Source organism: Dermacentor albipictus, chromosome 1, assembly GCF_038994185.2.
Source record: "Dermacentor albipictus isolate Rhodes 1998 colony chromosome 1, USDA_Dalb.pri_finalv2, whole genome shotgun sequence".
Classification (NCBI taxonomy): domain Eukaryota; kingdom Metazoa; phylum Arthropoda; class Arachnida; order Ixodida; family Ixodidae; genus Dermacentor; species Dermacentor albipictus.
In genome coordinates this window covers 450360910-450382146 of record NC_091821.1, presented here as the reverse complement: position 1 = coordinate 450382146, position 21237 = coordinate 450360910, and the positions used below count along the sequence as shown (strand labels likewise).

Sequence of the window (21237 nt, the reverse complement as noted above, 5' to 3'; positions counted from 1 at the left end):
TTCAATCTAATTACAATATTTGAGAAGCTTATTAAATAATTAAGAGTAATAATCTAAGTAGGCGGAATAAAAAAAGAACAATTTGACTATCTCCAAGGGACGGCAAACAACATTACCTTGGTTCTGTGCAGCTACGTGGCATTCGGATATCTTTAAACTCTAGCTAACGTTAGCTCGGACACCCTGTCTAATGTAGGGGAAAAATTACAAACCCTCTAACGTCCTGTACAATGAGTAGCTGCTCTCGTTTCGTAGGATTCCACCAACAATGCACTGGTAAAAAACAGGTAAACTAAGTTATAGTACACTAGCACCTACAACTGCTTCATTCGTCTCTATACAATCAAACGACACAATTCTGCAAGAGCTCTTTCATAAACGCTACTAAAGATCCTAGAGAGCTTGCGTGATGGGCATTGCTTTTTATTTCTTCATTGATTTTGGCATTTCATTCTCGTGAGATTCCTTGTTTAAGCTACACGTGGAAAACCACATGAAACGAGTAATGCGTTGCGTGCTCTGAAGGCACACTTGCAAGCTTCTATATATGCACATGAATATATTCTATAAGCAATTGAGCTTCAAAAAGCAGATTGTGTTTTCATCATATATCACTTCATTCTCTGAAGAACACGCTCAAGTATTTAGTGTAATTGAACAGACGTTTTGCAGTGCTGCTTCGCATTGTATTTCGCACTCATGCTTGATATATTTGAAATGAAACAAAGGTATCAAAATTCACATTTTCCAGACCCGTCCCAACCCAACATGGATGACGACTACCAGAACTTCACCTATTAGCAGTATTGTTTTCATGGGAAATATCTCATCCTATGAAATCGAAGGCTTTTTTGATAATGTCTATGTTTTTTTTATCAAACAGATTGTGCGGCAACTGCTGACTCGGATTTCGGCCTACAAGAAGAATGCATTAAATCCCACCAACCTGCACCAAGATCCCTCTGCATTCCCCCATAACCATGGTGGGGCGTGGGTCAGCTGGAAGGACAAGGTGCCGATATGAACAATACGTGTTCTACGGACTCCAATTCTACAATTTAGAAAATAAACAATGGAAATAAGCCTAGTATAGCAGTGCCTACAAGGTGTTTATAGACTACTGCTAGCTTCGACAAGGGACACTAGCACAAGCTGAAAGGAAATATTTAAACAAACGTTCCGTATTAACAAGCCAAATGCGCTATAGAAAACTAAATTGCTGCGTGCGCCACGAGAACGTTATCACAGCTTCATTTCGTAGGAATCAAGAGTCATCCGATTTCACATAAGGGCCACATGTCACGATGACTAGCTGGAACCTGCAACTGTACAATCCTTAAAATTTTTTGGTGCTACAACCCTCTTCTGGAAACATGCACCAACTAGCCCTCAAACAAGTATTACTCAGTTACATTCCTTAAAACAAATCTCTTAATAATGGCGAACAGTAAACTCGCTTGAAAAAGTAACCATTGACATGATAGGCATTGTTCCAGCTGCGCCAGGCAATGCCAGAAGATGGGCCCTTCAAATGATATTTCTTACAAGGTATACCGATGGCGCATTTGTTTCTGGGGAGTTTTCAGTACATCAACGTAAAATGAACATCCGCGATGTCCAATTCCCATCATACAACCATCGTTACGTCATCGCCGCCCTGCAGTCGATCTAATGCAGTCATTATATTGTTGTCATGTGATCGTCGTGACGGTGTGGTCGTCATTATACTATCTGCATAACTTCAGAACTGCCTTCTCAGTGTCGTCATGCCATCGTCATCATCCCGCCTTCGGATGCACCAGTGTACACCTAAAATATTTATTTCCGGTGAAATCCATCATGATTACTGTCAATGTTAATGCTACTAGCATTCACTAAGTTAATTGAGGCGCATTTTTGCCCGAAGCAACTTTATTTTGAATCGTTGGTGGTCATTGTCAGATTTCCATTGATTCGGCTAAATCATGTGGTATACACTGTGTGGGGGATCCGCGCACTGTGCTATGACATTCGCCCTCCAAGATCAGCCATATGACCATGACGACATGACTTATGTGGGAACACGAAGCAGTAACGATGACGGAATGAGAGGATGAGGACAATGGAATGACGACGCTGAAATGATAACGATAGTATAACGAGAAAGCTTGACGAAGGAAGCATGAGGCCACTAGGATGATGAGTGTATGGCTACAATGGCGTACCGACGAACGTATAATAACTACACGACGGCGATGTCATAACGACAAATATAATGTGAGTACTACGGCATGGGGAGACTCTGATGATGAAGCTCGAATGCTGACGATGAAACGACCTTGACGACATTTCGACAAAGGTATTACAGCGAATGCATCATGAAGACTGTAGGATGATGACGCAGTGAGAACGATGGCAGGACAATGGTAGAGTGATTGAATAACAGCAGCATAATTACAATGGAATGACGAAGCAGGAATGACGTCGATGGAACGATGAAAGTGGTATCGCGAGACAACGTCAGGGAAATTGTATGACCTTATGAAATGATGACGACGGCTTGACGAAACTACCACGACTGTATGACAAGCGTGGGACGACGTAGTCGCAAAAACGACCAGGGCATGACCACGATTACGTCAGGACTTCGAGTCCACACCTAGTGGTACACACTAATAGCTTGGGTATGACAGTATGACTAGGAGGAAGGTCAACATCAACTGTCGCAGAAATTGCTACCACCAGGGAAACACATCAATTTCCCTGCGGAGAGACTCGTCGTGCACCGACGATATGACGCGATGCTGAGCTAGCCCTCGAAATCAGCCCGTATTATTCATTAGCTTTAGAAATCAAGAGCATCTTGACCTAGCAAATAGGAATGGCCGAAATATCCGGTTACAGCGGATGAATAGTGGGGCGTGATCGCGAAATAATGGCCAGACGCTGAAACAAAAATGGCTTTAAATGATGCTTCTGAAGTACGCACTGCGTTTTCACGAACAGGAAAAAAAAAGCATGGCTTCGTTGCGTAATGCGCAACCATTCGTTAGAGCGCTAGTTGAGTTTGAGTTTGAGTTTGAGTTTATTCAACCACAAGGCAGGCACATGAAAGTGCACATGAACGTGGTTAGGTGTGATGGGAAAAAAGCTGCATTTAACAGCTTGACTGGCCCCATCAAAAGGTGGTTCAAACACGTCAATGACAGCTGATTGCGAAAAATGGGACACAGAAAGAAAACTTCACATGCTCTCACAATCGAAAGGAAGCCAAACTTGCATGTTCCACAAGATTCGTTTTAGTGTCGTGTTCACCAGGCGTTACAGACAGCTAATATGTTTTCGTGACATTATCCCAAATAGTGAGCACTGTCAGGTGCCAGAAACATTTTGCTCACATATGTTGCGTTTATGGCGCGCACACCCAAGGACGACGTAAACAGGTCTCTTCCATCGCACACGTCAATAGGAGGTTGCCATCAGACCAGGGGTGGAATTCAGTAAGCCAACTTAGGAAGAGATTTTGGCGTAACGAAAATTGAATGGAGAAAGCGCATTTACAAGGCTAAAACTTCGTAACATAAGCAAGCACGCGGTGTCTGGTGCAGAGATGACGAGCGTTGTACGCGACAAAATGTCTCTATGGGACAGTAGCACAGCTCCGAACTTCGGTACTTGCCGCAATAGTAAGTGTAAGCCAATTAAAAAAAAATTAAACAGCCGTCGAAGTTGCCTACACGAGAAGGAATTTATACGGCACGGGAGTAGCAGTCTAATGAACCTAATTATGCCTGTCTGCGCCAGTCTACCTGACGCGGGTAAGCGTTGAGCCGCACTATTTGGGCCGGCTGACCAGAAGCTACAACTGATAGCCGAGGATCGCGCGTACTTTCAGCTTTGTGGCACGCTCTGATTTGTCGTCTTAAAGTGCATTGAGCGATTTAGTGCACAATTGTAGTTTGTAGGTGATGTTTTAAAAAAGCAGTAACATTAATGCTGTGCTACAAACTTCTGTATAAAGTCTGACAGGCTGTGTTTGTCATACTTGTCATATTTATCAGGATATTCTATGAGGGGGTAGCAGATAAGAGTGTTATGTTCATCTGTGACAACCGTGACGTTTGTCATCAATGTTTTTTTAGCGCTTCTATCATACTTTTTTTCTTTTTTTCGAGCGGTTACCTTTCCTGCCGCATAGGGCTGCGGATCATTGTTTTTCCAGGCGATTTTGAGGCTATAATTCTCAATGTGAGATGAAAGAACGAAAACCTCTGAAACGTCGCTTATCATCAAAACTCGTTGCTGTTAGACAATACGCTGCGGTCTTCCGCGCTGTTTAGCTCAGCCTTCTACATTGTATTGCTGGTAGTTTCAGTTGAGCATTAGGTCGAAGGGACGCAGTGTCTGTGCCCACAGTTTTGATCATTCACAGCTTGTCAGCTAACATGTGCCACGACGGACAACAACCCTGTCTATGGCACCAATTTGCGCGTCAATACAACGACATGGAAAAAAAAACTGAATAATATTACGTACCACCACATATACCAAAGTCACGTGGACTGCTCGAGCAAGCGTGATGCTTGGAAATAAAATACATGAACGCTGAGAATTGTCGCTTGAGTCCTCTTCTAGGCAATCGTGGTAAAAAAAAAAAAAAGCTCACGAATGCTCGTCTGTGTTAATAACAACATCTGACCGGACAGCAACTGTCCGGTTAGTCTATACTACTGTATTCTAATGAACTACAATGATCCATGGCGCCATGAAGTGTAGTGTTATAGGTCAGCAGGATTACGTCAAAAGCTAGCCTGCGGTCCAAATATACAATGTAACATTACGGCGTACTGCCCTTGCTCCAAATAGTTCACGTGCCGTTCGGTGCCACATGCACATACACAAGCATGGATACACACACACACAAGCACACGCACATTTATGTATGCACATAAGAACAGTGAGGCCTATCACTGGAGACGTATTGTTTTTGTAAAACGTGTGCAGCATAACGCTCATAAAATTCTATTACGTTTTATTTTTGCATACGCAGACCAGTAACATGCAAACAGTCATGATTACGTCACACGACAAAGAAAAGCGACTCTTCATGACTTAAATCATTGTCTCATGATTGGCAGGTGATGCGGATTCTAACCTCCAAACTAACACCATGGTGGTGGTGATGATGAATTGTACGAACAGGCGGGTTTAACCTGGCGATCAAGGCCGGCAATTGCTCCGACCGAGCGCCCTTTACAATACTGCTGAAGGGTTTCACCATATGTCCTTCAAACCAGTCTCCCTTAAGAAGTCGATAAGGAGACGTGAATTTCTTTCCAGGCTATAAGTGATCCATCGGGAAATATAAGGTGTTGCATGGACGCATGCGGAAGGTCTTTTTTTTTTTTTGCAGATTCTTCAGGAGAGCGCCCCTTTCATCTTGGAATTTCTGGAAGGACCACAAAAAGTGCTGAATGTTTCCTCTCTCGCTGCTTGCCGCACAGTTCGCAGAATGGATTCGCCCCGTCGTAAATAACCAGGCCGGTGTATTAGCAGGTCCTGTCCTAATTCGATATAGAATTGAGGCTTCCTCTCGTTGCAATTTCTTGGTTACGCAGGGCATATGCGGTGGTAACCAAAGCGAGTCAAAGTGATTTCGAATGTGAGGTTTTTTCACTTGATTACTCTTTGGGGCCTTGACTTTGGGAGGATGATAGAGCGCTGCTTAAGGAAGCGCAGCAGCTTTTTTGTTGCCAGAAATACCAATGTGAGAGGGAATGCACTGAAACCTTACTTTGAAGCCTTTCTTGTTGAGTTCTTTCATGATGGCTAGTGATTTGCGGGGGAACTTGAGGGATGGCAGACCACGGTATAGTTGTTGTAACACGGCCTTTGAGTCCGTAAGGACAACCACATTCTGCGAAGGCATAGTCTTTAGTTTGCGCAGAGCAGAAGCCTTCCACAACTGTCGACGAGACTATACAGTCCAGACGGCCAGACCACGCATATCTTAGAGATGTAATATAGAATGCAACTGCGCAACGGTCTTCGTGTGCTTTGACAGAGCCATCTGTGTAAACTTGTAGGTGATTCGGGTAAGTCGTGTTCAAATGTTCCAGGACTAATGACTTGGCTTCTGCAGATGGGATGCAGTTCATTGACTGCAATCGTGGTACACTTAGGTTGCATGTCATGTCCTCGAAGGTCCAGGGTGGTTCTATCCTTTCCCTCTGTCTCGAGCAGCGCAATTTTAGTGCTGTAAAGAAAGAAACGATGCTTGGTTCTGAAACCGTTGAAGGAGCATGGCGAAGAGTCGTCAGCGCAGAGGGAGTGAAAGTGAAAGATGATAAAGAAGAGGGACGATGTGTTTTAATAGACTCCGCTATGCGCAATAGGTGGCAGTCCTCAGTATGGTGGCCAGCATTGTAGCGCGCGCTCCCAGAGTGGCGATTCCAGTGGAATTTACATAAACTCCAGCAGGCTTCGCAGCCTGCTGATGGGCGACTTCAATGCCAAGGTAGGCAAGAAGCAGGCTGGAGACAAGGCAGTGGGCGAATATGGCATATGCATTAGGTATAGCAGGGAAGAGTTAGTAGAGTGTGCGGAACAAAATACCATGCGGATAATGAATACCTCCTTCCGCAAGCGGGATAGCCGAAAGTGGACGTGGAGGAGCCCGAAAGGCGGGACTAGAAATGAAACAGACCTCATACTCTGCGCTAACCCTGGTATGATACAAGATGTGGACGTGCTCGGCAAGGTACGCTGCAGTGACAATAGGAGGGTGAGAACTCGAATTAGCCTAGACCTGAGGAAGGAACGCAAGAAACTGGTACATAAAAAGCCGATCAATGAGTCAGCGGTAAAAGGGAAAATGGAGGAATTCCAGATCAAGCTGCAGGACAGGTATTTGCCTTTAACTCAGGAAGAGGATCTAAGTGTTGAAGCAATGAACGACAACTTGTAGGCATCATTAAGGAGTACAATCTTGTAGGCATCATTAACGACGATAATTGAAGGGAGAATAGTCCAGATGAATTTCAAATCCCACATGTAACGCCAGAATAAGTAAAGAAAGCCTTGGGAGCTATGCAAAGGGGGAAGGCTGCAGGGAAGGATCAAGTACCAGGATATTTGTTGAAGGATGGTGGGCAGATTGTTCTAGAGAAACTGGCCACCCTGTATACGCAATGCCTCATGACCTCGATCGTACCGAAATCTTGGAAGAGCGCTAACATAATCATAATCCATAAGAAAGGAGACGCCAAAGACTTGAAAAATTATACACCGATCAGCTTACTGTCAGTTGCCTACGAACTATTTACTAAGGTAATCGCAAATAGAATCAGGAACACCTTAGACTTCTGTCAATCAAAGGGCCAGGCAGGATTCCGTAGAGGCTACTCAACAATAGACCATATTCACACTATCAATCAGGTGATTGAGAAATGTGCGGAATACAACCGATCCTTATATATAGCTTTCATTGATTACGAGGAAGCGTTTCATTCAGTCGATACCTCAGCAGTCATGGAGGCATTGAGGAATCAGGGTGTAGACGAGCCGCATGTAAATATACTGAAAGATATCTACAGCGGCTTCACAGTCACCGTAGTCATCCATAAAGAAAGGAACAGAATTCCAATAAAGAAAGGCGTCAGGCAGGGAGATACAATCTCTCCAATGCTATTCACATCGTGTTTACAGGAGGTATTCAGAGAGCTGGATTGGGATGAATTGGGGATACAAGTTAATGGAGAATACCTTAGTAACTTGCGATTCACTGATGATATTACCTTGTTTAGTAACTCAGGGGACCAAATGCAAAGCATGCTCACTGACCTGGAGAGGCAAAGCAGAAGCGTGGGTCTAAAAATTAATCAGCAGAAAACTAAAGTAATGCTTAACAGTCTCGGAAGAGAACAGCAATCTACAATAGGTAGCGAGGCACTGGAAGTGGTAAGGGAATACGCCCACTTAGGGCAGGCAGTGATGGCGGTTCCGGATCATGAGACATAAATAATCAGGAGAATAAATATGGGCTGGGGTGCGTTTCGCAGGCATTCTCAGATCATGAACAGCAGGTTGCCATTATCCCTCAAGAGAAAAGTGTATAATAGCTGTGTCTTACCAGTACTCACCTAGGGGGCAGAAACCTGGAGGCTTACGAAAAGGGTTCTACTTAAATTGAGGACGACGCAACGAGCTATGGAAAGACGAAAGATGGGTGCAACGTTAAGGGATAAGAAAAGAGCAGATTGGGTGAGGGAACAAATGCGAGTTATTGACATCTTAGTTGAAATCAAGAAAAAGAAATCGGCATGGGCAGTACATGTAATGAGGAGGGTTACGGACTGGATTCCAAGGGAAGGGAAGCGTAGCAGGAGGCGGCAGAAAGTTAGGTGGGCGGCAGTTTGCAGGGACGACATGGCCAAAATTAGTACATGACCGGGGTTGTTGGAGAAGTATGGGAGAGGTCTTTGTCCTGCAGTGGGTGTAACCAGGCTGATGATGACGATGATGATGATGCTCCGCAACGCATGGACCCGCGAACATACCGGGAGCAGCAGGTTAGCCTCTGTGCCTTATGAGAGGCCGTGACGTCTGGAAGTGCTGATCGCTGTTGAGAATTCTTGCGCCGAGGATGGGCAGGCACAGAGAAGATGCTTCAGAGTCTCTGGGTCCCCTATGGCATCCCCAAAAGGCGACTACTACAGCGTCCGCGATTCGCGTTGCCAACGCCGTGGCAGACGCCACGTGGTCTCCGCTCTGTACGGAGCGGTGGGCAAGGAGGACATCGAGGTACTCTAGATGCCGCCTGAGATGAACGCCCCTCTTTCCTCGCCTGACCCCCCTATCTGGAGCGCAACAGGACAGGGCCCGCATCCGGGCCGCGTTCCTCGCTCGCGCACGCACCATTGAACTGCGTTCGCCGGCTCATCCTCACAAGCTTTTACTTGCACGTGGAGCATACGTGCGCGACGACGGTTTTGTAGCCCTTGCACAGTATACGAAGCCTCACGGCGACGTCGACGGCAGAATTGCGCCTGAAGTATCCATATAATTGTTAACGCAATAAAACTTTCCGTTTGCTAGTGTTACCACACGCTCTCGTACTAGTCTAATGATTCCAGTATCTCCCCGTTGCTTTCCTTTTCATTTCCGTTTCTCCCCTTCAAACAGGAATTCTCTCAAGCTGCCTCCTGTCGCCCGGCGCTGAGAGGTTATGAGCCACGAAAGATCGCCATCATGATGAAAATGATGCTACGTTTAGGACTTTCATTTGCGGAAGAAAAAGAGAGGATAATCGGAAATAAATGGAGTATGACCGTACTATTTGCAGTACCTGAAAGGAATGCCGACGAACTAAATACATGCAACAGGAATAAAATTTTACGGACGCTTCAGTTTCGTCTTTAACTGTGGAATGCGTTAGTGTCAAAAGATCTCTGCTTCTCACGCTTTCTGTAACTGCAGCTTATGTAACGGCAATGTTTACCCTGAAATTGTTGAATATGTTGAATAGCCTTTCAAGCTAACACGAATTCATGATCGGCAGTCAGTCCCTAGAATCTGTGCAGGAGTACGCTATTTAGGTCAGTTACTCTCAGGGTACTCTGACAATGAGAAGGAAATTTACAGAATAATAATAATGAGTTGGGAGTGCATACGGCAGGCATTACCAAATCGTAGATCACAGATTACTCCTCTCGTTGAACTAAAAAGGGGTCCGTCACTGCATTCTAACGGGTGCTGACGTAGGAGGCAAGTTTTCGGAGTTTATCAACGAAGTTCGAAAACAAGGGCGATGGAACGAAAAATGTTAGGCGTAACGTTAAAATGCCGGAAGATAGTAGTGGGTCAGGGAGCAAACGAGTATAACCAATATTCCAGTTGGCATTAGGAGAAGAGGATGCAGCTCGGCAGTCTATGTAATGCGTAGTGTAGTTGACCTTTATAGCTACGGAATGGGTGAGAAGGAAACGGAAGGGCGATCGACCACGGAAGAACATTAAGTGTAGTGATGTAATAGGAAAAATGCAGTTGCAAGTTGGAATCGGCTAGCGCAAGAAAAGGGTAATTGCAGATCGCTGAAGAGGATTTCGTCCTTAAGTAGGCATAAATATTGGCTGACGGTGATGATGAAGAAGATGACCACGGCCTCTGTAATAACTTACGAGTAGGACTGCTCCTTAGCTGGATGAGGCTGTCTTACGAGCGGCGCAAGCTTTAGCCCGCTATTTTGGTATGCCCAAGTTTTCGACAACGATCTTAGTTAGCGAGAAAGAGGAAGCTATTGCAAGTCCATGCGAACATTACTCATCGTGTAAAATACAGCCTTCTAAAAAATATTTTTTTTTTCAGGAAGTGGACGAAACAATTGCACGGCCATTTTACGCGTTGTCTGCCAGTGTCCCGAAGGAACTTAACGTTACACGAAGTTACACGGAGAGGGGCAGGCACATCAGCCACGCGACGAGATCCAGACAATAAAAATGCATACATATATTACATGAGCATAATAGCAATGCAAAGAAATCATAACACAACAGATAGTACTTATAGAAACGTAAGCTTATCTAAACAAGGTACAATGATATCAGTTTTGGTACGTGTAAAACTGCAGTAATAATTCAAATAAATGCTACTACAGCAGTAATGCAGATTAGTCTATAGAAAGGTTGATTATATTGCTGGTGGTAGCCGTGAATGCTTTACAGCAACATTCTTTCAATAATAATTTGCTCCACCTGCTCTTCCTGAAACACTTCTCCTTCTGCATTAATTAATGATATTTTCCTAGACTGGTTAGTCTTAACCGTGTTCCGGAACCGTTGAGGGTTCCCTTTCAGCATTGCTGGAAGATTTTGTTCAAGAAGTAGAATTTACACGGTTTTAAATTTCTCCAGTAATTAGAATTCGCTGTCCTATAAGCCGTCCAATGTGAAGCGCCCTCAGTTTGTTCATGTGCCTAATTGTTCAACGTGCTTATCGTTTTTCCGTGCCCTAGTTCCATGCCTTGTAAACAGACTCTAAAGGAGCATAATACTGATCAGGCTCAATAAGCAGCCACGTTTCTTTTTTAAAATATATACTTGGCTCGGTGCTCGCTTTGTGCCGGATTAACACAGATGAATTACTCCGCCTAATGGAAGCATAAGTATGAGCGCAGACATCCTTTCAATTTCTTAGCATGTTTTACGGCGGGCGCTCGACTGTTTTCTTTTTGTCCCAATCTGCTGTGAGCAATAAATACATAACGGCAACAGATGGTAGACGAGCTTACTATAAAAGACAAGTAAGCGTTGAACTGCCGAGACTTTGTCCGTTAGGTGACGCTAGCATGGATAACACGTGTGAGAATTCTGACGTCGAACTTACCCTCAGTTAGCGTGAAAATTGTTGGCGTCACCGGCCCGACGCATTGTTCTTCATTCGCCATTTATTCCACTTACAAATATTTCAAACACCTCTCCCGCCATGAAGCCGTGAGAGACTGTTGCTGACTAGTAAAACGTTCCAATGAACAGTTCAGCTTACTGTTATGCAAAGCGCACAATCTCCCGCTTCAGCAAGACTCATGCGCTGACACAGCGTCACCACCCGCGGAACGCATTTGTGTACAGCAGTGCACCTCTGTGCAACCGAGAGTTCACCTAAGCGTGCTGTCTCAACTGCCGCAGCGGTCGCGGGACGTCGCACGCCTACATTGAAGTTGGCCGATATGAAACGCTCTGCACATCCGTGAGTGGTTCCTTACACATCCTTTACTCATTTCGTCTTCAATTTTTACGCCTGTAGTGAACCCATGGCCTGTTGGACAATGCCTAATGACAATGTGGGCACTTTAATATGGCACTGTTGTTTTGCCACAGTAGTTCCTAGTAGTTAAATAGCAGGGCTGAACTTCCCGAAAGAGCACCATAAGCTATTACCAAAAAATTTTATAGTGGAGGGCCTGCCACTTCCTGACCACGTGGCGTTTCTGTAAGGTGCGCCTATATATAAAGGGAAGCGAGAGTTCTTGGATTTCTTCCCAACGAAAGTGCCATCGCCAAGACCGGTAATCCTGCACGCGCTTTCTTGCTGATCAGCGGGACGCCCAGTGAACCGTAGTTTTTCCGTATTTCTCGACAAATTAAAGGCATAGAGTGTCTCAGAACAGTTGCAAAAAGCAGGAAAACAATAATGACGCTGTCTGGGTGTCCTGTTGGGCACAAATTATCTGAATATTATGGTTAGAGAATCGTAACTTCCAGGATTGTGAACGCAGACATCCTTCTAGCATGCATTGAAACGACAGCCCTTCGTTAACTAAAGGCTCGTTGTTCCTACCTCGTGCATTTGAGTTAGCTTGTTGACCATACTGACACGTCCTTCGTCTCCCTGCGAGAGTATTTTCATTGTCGGGGCTAATTTCAGCCGCTAGAAATTGAAGCTTCACGAAGATTGCCACGGACTCTGAGAGTTTCAACACAGCAGGGAACAACTCACAATTGAAATGGGGAAATGGGACGAAATCTGTGTGAATGGCAGACGTTATTGTACTATCACTGCAGCTGCAATAAAAGTGCGTGCGACTCATCATGCTCTAGTCTTCTTTGCGCATTGTGTGCATTCCACGTGCTACAGTTCCGTTACCTTAGTCGTTGGCCTGTTTTTGTTTGTTCCTTTTATGCTGTTATCATCTGTGCATTATTATTATACCTCGCATTTTTGTTTCGGTATCTATTCGTCCCGCTTCTAATAGCTCTCTCCCATTTTAACAATTCAGCTCTTGGTCGAGCAGTTCCGTGGGTAAACACTTCTGGTTAGCTCCTCCACGGCTCACTTGGCAATCAGACTCTCATAAAGGAGCTGGAATGTTCGTGCCATTGTGGCCAGTGTGCAATTATTCTCCTGGGCTTGGTTGGAATTCTCCCAGCCATCCTTTCCTTTGTTTGGTAAACTAGCTACTGTTGCAAGATAGTTGCATTGGAATTGTATGTGAGCTTGGAAATTATAGAATATCTCCCTAATAAAAGATGTACAACTCACTCTGCGCGAAATCAAACGCCTCCACAAGCACAAAATAATATTCCTTGCAATGACCAACGATTCTATCATGCTGTTTAAAAACTGCCCTTATTACACCGTTTACAGGCGGCAAAAAATTATTGGTCTGTGTTCTTCAAACCGAAAGGATAGACAGTTGAGCGAGTTGGTACGGTAACATGGCCTTGGTTTGTAGCGCGAAGTGAACACGGACACAGAAAGGAGCAGACAGGACGCGCGCTCGTCCTATCTGCTCCTTTCTGTGTCCGTGTTCACTTCGCGCTACAAGCCAAGACCAAGTTCTTCAAGCCCACAGATAAATGCAGTACAGGGGGAGTGGATGGGAAATCCCATTTTTCATCAACCTAATCTCCCAAGCTCTATCATTTGACGGTCTTCACCTCTCCTTAATGCCCCGTTACCGAACATCGCTAAGCGCCAGTTCTTAATACGCCCTGAGTTGTTGCAGCACCATATATCGCAACATAGGAAAGAAACTCCGCCCCGAGCGCTTTCTTTATGATCGTCTGTCGTGCTCCTTAACTCCTAATAGGCAGCTTTAGAAGAGAACGAGAGGAAAATTTACTGAGGAATCGCCGAGAGAAAATTAAGGGCCTCAGGACCAGTACTACCAACCTCACAAACGTGGTTTCGCTGTATCGGATAGGCAATTTTCTTAGATTTTCCTAGATGTTTGCAGGATGTTGCTGTTCAGTTTGTGAATATCACTGCTGCAATAAAATTTTGTTATGCAAGCAGACCGAAAACTTCTTAGTTTAAATCTGTTTTTCAGCTCATTTTAAAATGATCAATAAACACTTCACCGCACTCAAGCTGAAATGATGTAGAAATGCAAGCTGTTGCGTTAACAACACAGTCTCCCGCTTGAAGCCATATTCGCAGGAGCAGACGTGAGCATGTGCGCACTTTGTTTTTCACAGAACCCTATTTCATGAGGTTTCACGTGTACATAAATTTAACAAGAAATTTTATTCGAATTGAAAGAACGGAGAGCAACAGACCTCCCACACGTAATCTAACAACGTTAAAACAGAACGACACTTCACGACACCAATGTAAAATTTGCAGATATCTGTTTATAATGCCATGTACGAATGTAGCACCACGACACTTCCGTGTCGACGTCACATTTGCAGCGATACACGGATACCCGGCTATTTTTTCGCTTTTCTCCAAAACAAAACTTGCCCAAGCACATGGACTATATTTGAGGTTGCTCTGCCTATGGGCGATTCTCGGAAAAGTTTAGTATACGTGTGCGCATTTGGCTGTTTAGCTCCACGAACGCACTGTCGAGCTCTTCGCTAGATATGTGTCCACTAACGCACAGCTTTGGCCGTGTACATATGTTAGGTGTTCAAGGCTCCGTTAGTTCGGCCGGGTAGATAAATATTTCATTCAGATGGCACAGACATCGGCCGCCCTGCAAGGGCTACGAGCGGCAAAATCGCAGTGACGGCAATTTGTTAGTGAGCGACATCAATATACGCAGTTACGTCAGAAGCATCACCATTTCAATGTCGTAGCACGTGGTTTCCCTACATTTGGTTAAACTACTCTATTTCACTAAACATCGCCTAAACTCTGCAGGTCTGAGAAAATTTGTGTAAAGCTGGCCCCACTGACGAGGCCTGATGATGATGGCAGCCGGTAGCATGCGACTGTGTTCATTGTTTCTATTGCGCGCTCAAGACTTTCAAGATAAACCGGTGTTAAATGCAAGTTTTAATACAGCCTCAACGGCTCGTTTTCATCCTCTCATGTCTGACGAATGTTTCCGTAACATTGTTACATTGGACGGCCTGTTGAGAAACGGCAAAAATGGAAGCGTCAATATTTGCTGTTTACAGATGTGTTGGGGTCAAGCAATAAGCATGTACTCTACTGCCTCATTTCTTTTGTACATGCCACACTCTGGCAAGTCAACCTCTTGAATGCGATGCAAATATTCGCACTTCAAGGCAACATTTATTCGTTACCTGCGCACGAGGCTCGTATAGACACATTAGATGCTACATAGAATCTGAAGTGCTGTACAGGGATTGAGCCTACTCGCTTTAAAGATATTTGTCGAGGCTCTTTTTTAGTTGCACCCAGTGTCCTGTTGTCGCTTTTTGCATCACTTCTGGGACAAGAGATAATTGCACTCTGGCCTTCAGAATAAGGTTATTACAAAAGTGCATAACTTGAGGCCATTTTTGGTTTTGCGAAAGCGAGGTCGTTCGCATCCAATCAGTAGTGTGAGTCATTGACTGGTCCCAATGCAGTATCTTTTATGTTAGGGGTACGGAAATCTACAGGATGTTCTTAGAGAATAGCATTTGGCAATACACATGCACTCAATGCGAGCCGCTTCTTTGTGTTTGGGTTCGCACTCGCCCCTAAGCGAAAATTATTGAGGGAGCTCGACTGCCACTGATCCTTGCATAAAGACACCGACGGCATTGATATGACCAACGGCACTCACCTAGCATGAAGTTTAAACATACTTTTTAGTAACATGTAATGCTTCTAACATTGGCTGGTTTGGACTACCAAGTTCTCTCACTTTACGTAAAGTCAAAATAATTATTAATACATCACCGCTTTTTTTTTTTTTGCACCAGTTGTCGATGCGACATTTCTGACGTCATAACAAGGAGGATTTCAGCGTGCTTACCCTGGTATGCATTGCCGTGGCTGATGACGACTACTTATTTTAGTCGATCTGGCTTCGTTCCTATTGACATCTATTCCCTTTCAGTTACAGTTCTAAACGTAAAGCTGGTGCACCAAAGTGTAATATTTAGGATTTTCTTCCTCGACTGGCAGTATGGAGTCTTCTTTTACAGCCACACGGGTGCCGCAAGTGGTAGTGCAAACGCAAGCCGGGACCCATATCCTAAAGACGTTCCCGCCAGGCACTTTTGGGGGTCACTGTGGCGCCCATTATTGAATGTCCTATTCACAAACTCTCAATTACAACCATACAAAAGAATCCCAAATGGAAACATTACATATTATTAAATTTCCGATGAACTTGATGGCCTCAGATGTTAATGTATTGAATTAAATTTTATTTCTGGTTCATTCAAACGAGGGATAGACTTAGACAAAAGGCATAAAGCCTGACAAAGGTCTCAGGCCCCGCGAACGACAGTTTCGACAGTAAATCACACACATGCACAATTTTGCGCGTTACAACAGCGTTGGTTACTGTGAAAGTTGATGGTAGCAATGTCCATGCACAATGTGAAATGTACAATGTAGTACAATGTAGAGCAACGGCTAAGTATAACTAAGCATTTTAGATTGTAATGGTGTGCTAAAATTGTAGAATTTTACACAAAATAAACGTCAGCGAATTTAAAGTTCAATATAGGGATACACCATGTGCAAAAAAACTTCCTGATTGTGTGCCAAAAATAACAAAAAACTGGCAACAGGACGTGGATGTAAACATATTTTTGCTAATACAAAACACAAAAAACACATTAAATTAAATCATATCATGTGAATTTTGAAAAGAAAAAAAATATGTAATTCGTGGCAGAAACATTTTTCGTTTTATTACACTCCTTTATTCAATTTTAAAAGATATATCTTCCCTATCTGATCTATCTCTTATTTCTTTTTTAAATGCCTGTAAAGAAGTACTTAAGGATACAGGTGCACTGTATCTGTTCAATATTTTTGTGGACAGATAGAGAAATGTTTGTTTCCCGTAATTGGTCCTTGCTTTTGGTGTGTGTCGTGTGCTGTGTCGCAAGAAGTATCCGGAGAAGTTACGTTCACTACATTGTGCGATTGGGTTTCTCTTTCGAATTTCTAGAAGAATTTGCATATAATATATCCTCTCCACATGCAGCATATCATATTTTTGGAATAGTGGACCGGTTCTTACATCTGAGAAACAGCCATAGTAATTTGCATATAAGCGAATAACAGTTTTTTGTAAAGTAGTCAATTTCGTGTAATTTGTTCTGGTGATTGTACCGCAAACTAATATTCACGTGCACACCCTGCCCATTTCGGCGTGATCTATTTCTCCGTCGTATGATCAAGCACTCTAGCCTGCGCTTCCAAATTCTATTAGAAAAATTCATTGATATATGCCTGAAAGATGTTTATACTAACAACTTTCGTCGACTCCTTTGAAAAATATGGGCGTACGTGCTCACGCATGCTTATGCGATAATGTGGAAGGCTGCTGCGCATTTTCTTACACGCGTAATTACAACGCACAGCCACGTGTTAGGGGACCAAACAAACAGATGTGCGTAAATAGGGACCACATGGGTGAGAAGCACAGGATTGAAAATGCACTCTATAAGCGGTGCATAAATTACCTGGAAACGAATTCGGAACCATTTACACTTCAAACAATGGGTCCACAACTAAGTAAAATATACATTGAGCTTACGAACGTGTTTTTCGCCACTCTTTTGTTGAGAGGATGACATGTTAGCGCTTGCGCAATATTGAACGTGGAGCACGCATGAACTGGTTATCTATGCAATGGCCTATATCACGAGATAACTCAATGCGCGGGCGCTTCCAAGGATAGGCACATTCTTTATTTTTCTTATCTGCTTCGCGTGGGAAGCGCATTCCCCCCCCCCTAGTTTCCCGATACTAAACAGAGGTTACGTTTGGATTTATAAATGTCCCCTGCGAGAAAGTTGCAACCTACACATGTTGGTCGTGTTCACTGTACTTGCGGCATTTCAAGTGCAACAAATTTTAATGGCTCTTAGTGTAACTAATTCCCTTTCTGCTCTACGTGTTTGGTAAGTTTGTCTTGAGCCTAATTTATCTCAGTCTCTCAAATGGCGCAGTTAAACATACACTTCTCCAATGTAAAACGAGTGACCCCACACCGAGCATTATGGATCATTCGACTCACTTCGCCTAGTCTTCTTACCAGCCACAATAGAACAAGTTTCTCACGCTGCGCTATTAGTCAGTGCTTTTCTTCAACTTCTCTTGCATTGAAGTTGCAATGGTTTCTTCTCGATAGCATAGCTTGCCAAGAAACTTCTTCTAGTTTCTCATTTCACTTATCATCCTTACTTGTCGCGTTCCTTGCAATATGCAAGTGCCTTCACCTTTGGCACCAAGCTTGTCCTGTTCGTAAGCTTTGAAATTCAAATTTAGGAAGCGGAGGGGCAATATTGCTCAAAAATGTCTATTTGTTTTTATGGAAACAGTGTGTTTTGGTCGATACATGATAGTTTCAGCGAGTGGCTCTTGATGAGAATTGGAAAGCTTCTGAAAGGCTTTCAAATTTTACCTAAAGAAAGGTCATTCGAGGACTTTCATTGCGGTCACAATAGTTTGTAGCTTTGAACTTGGATTAGAGCTACATTTATTCTTGTTTTTCTGGCAGATTACAATACCGTTTGCTATAAAAATTTAGAAAAATAGTAGTCGAAAGGTAGTAACAGGTGTAGCCGCCAATATTACGACGCAATACTGCCTTTTTGCTGTCCGCTAGCTACGATAATTCGCACTTATACTAAATCCTGCGTTTACTGAGCCGCTCATAGGTTGAACTGTAAGTACGTTAGTAAAAGATGATGCCACCCTCTCCTATGGTCTCTTATGCTGTTTAGAGGGAGTCGTAATCCAGTGTTTAGACAAACCATAAGTCATTTCATTATCGTCGATTATTATTTGCACGTGGCGTCATCGAGCATAAACATATATAAAAATGTCCATTACAAAAGACGCGTTATCCCGCAAACATATTCCAATATGTCTCTGTGCCGTTTCTGCCATTAGCTCTCCGCAATTAGTCAAACATTATTGGGCCACACCCACTTAGCCTGTCTGTCACGTGATGTCAGGAAAACTGCGACCCCCTATCTTATCTGACATGAAGACCGCGGTTATGCACCATCAGGCCAAACAAAATAAAGTTATTTCCAATTCGGCACCTTTTTGAGCATTACCATCACAATGTTTTTGGGCATCACCGTGGAAATTGACCCCGTCATAAAATTAACTAACATGCCGATCTAAACTGACACTTCGTCGCAATAGCCGGAGGCTGCCTCGCTTCGAAAGGAATAGGAAATTGCTAGCCGCCGATCACTTAATGCCACTGGTGAGCATGAATTTCTTTGCGGAAGATAATTCTCGCGTGGCAGTATAACACTGTCAAGGACTTTCAGCACGTATGCTACATCGTTCCTTGAACTCTTCTTCGTCGAGGACTCTGTGCCGAGGCATCTTTAACTCTTCTTTAAACGCCACCGTGGTATTCAATCAGCCACCGCGGTTTCAGAGCAGCCACCGCAAGCAAAGCAAAGAGAAGCGCACCAATTACAGACGCTGGCGCCACTATCCCTCTCCCGGTTATCTACATTCACTGCTATAGTTCGGCAGAAATTTTCTCCACATCTGCGCGCTCTTTGCCTCAGATCAATAAATTAGGTAAGAAAAACTTGTGAAGGTATAGCTGATGTTACGTGCTTTCAAAGCAAATAACATTGCATGCGTTCTAAGTGAGGAGAGCATTTGAGTGGGCTCTTCAAGCCATGCTGCGCGGAACCGCCCGATGCTTGCGTTAGCCGTTACTAGAATTTTGCGTGAGGAGATTAGAATAAAATAGGTGTGCAATACTGTAATGTTATAAGATCCTAATCAGAGGTTCACAGTGGCATAGTGCATAAATTATGATACGTAGGTGTGCACGGGAACAGTATGTGCTCTTTAACGTTCTTCATATATTTATTCATTAGGTCGTTGTTAAAAACACGTCGCAAAACGTGTACCCCGATCATTTTATCTTCCGATGCGTTTTCGTCTTCGTCGTCTGTTTCCTTCCGTACAGGGCAGCTTATTGCACGCTACCAAACGTTGCTGTGAGGAGTTGAGTGTGCGTCAGCAATATTACTAAATTGTGCAGCAATGCACTGCTAGCTTTATTTCATTTTATTGCGATAACAAATATATGGACACTCCAGGCTAAGTTTCGTCGTCGGCGACGCCGTGATGTTCCACCGTCGCCGCGTGCCGTATGCAGTGTGTTCCACTGAATGCACGCGAGGGAAGCCAACGATCGTGCTTCTATGTAGCGCGCGCGAAGCGCAAAGTGTCGAGCTAAGCGCACCGTCTTCCGTCGCGCGAAAGGTCGCGGCGGGATCGGAGGGTGGAAGGGGGGACGGCGTTGTGCTCCGGTAGCAACTCCGCATTTCACGACTAGACGCAAGGAGAACTGAATATCGCGGCTCAATCACGAGCGCCATATGCATATGGAGGAAAGCGGGGAGGCATCGGCGGCAGGGAGAGAGCGCGGCTTCGACTCCGCCAACAAGTGCGCACTTTGCACGGCCGCGCGCGGTCGCTTGCGCCGTATCTTGCAAGGGATCTGCACACGGCTCATAGCTCTAGCCGCTCTTGCGTTGAAGCGATTATCAGCACGGAGGTCGCTTGGATCGCTGCCGCCGCTGCGTCTGCGCACAGCAGCGCACAGCGAGTGTCAGCGCTCATCAACTATGATGTGTTCATGTTTGCTTCTGTACGCTCACATCATGCTTGTTAATTGGGTTTGTAAGCGAGCGTTTTCAAGTTTGCACGACAAATAAAAGTGCTATCGTTACTTCGTTTAGCTGCCTACTAATTCGCTATCGCAATCGAAGCCTCGCCATTCGGGCAAAACTGCAACTTTTTTTGTTTTTCGTTCACGTATTTACACTACACCTATAGAAAAGAAACAACCTTTTTTTTTCTCTCAATGGAAGTGTCACTGCTAAAAGAAACGCTCTACTGACTTCCGTCAGCAGCAAATGTCCCTATAACGGTGACATTACTTTCTATAGCTCGTAAACTCACTACCTGTGCTAGTCGTATGGACCACCTGCTTTCGGTGTGTAATGAAACTACCACCGCGGTTACTAACTTACCTTATTGATAAGTGGTTTACTAGGTTTCGAATAAATACTGACGCCACTATTTTGTCTAAGAGTATTCTGTTTGAATAATGTGATGATAAGTACATGTGACTGCGTCATTCTAAACTACTATGCAGACACTATTTTTTGGTCTAGCTGAAGACAATATTGATGCCCCTTTATGGGTCCTTCTCAGGCAACAGTGGTTTCGTCTTTTCTGAACCGTCTCATTTACGCTGAAACTCTAGGCGGATGAGGCGTTCGCAGAAGAAATGTTTCCGTGAAGAGCGAGGAATCAAAGTGGAAGGCAGGAATGTTAAAAAAT

The 21237-nt window shown here is 44.2% G+C and overlaps 2 protein-coding genes across 6 annotated transcripts in view; both read left to right on the top strand.

The window, feature by feature from the left end:
• Nucleotides 1-1092, top strand: part of LOC135911072 (arylsulfatase B-like) — an 80889-nt gene extending 79797 nt beyond the window's left edge. For all 5 annotated transcript variants that reach the window (XM_065443168.2, XM_065443170.2, XM_065443169.2 and 2 more), the window contains one exon: nucleotides 884-1092. In XM_065443168.2, coding sequence (XP_065299240.2) covers nucleotides 884-1024 — 141 coding nt within the window. In that variant the 3' untranslated portion in view covers nucleotides 1025-1092. The remainder of the gene's footprint in view (nucleotides 1-883) is intronic.
• Nucleotides 1093-11299: 10207 nt separating this feature from the next.
• LOC135911070 (acidic mammalian chitinase-like) overlaps nucleotides 11300-21237 on the top strand; it is a 59022-nt gene continuing 49084 nt past the window's right edge. The window contains exon 1 of the mRNA XM_065443167.2: nucleotides 11300-11724. Coding sequence (XP_065299239.2) covers nucleotides 11705-11724 — 20 coding nt within the window. The 5' untranslated portion in view covers nucleotides 11300-11704. The remainder of the gene's footprint in view (nucleotides 11725-21237) is intronic.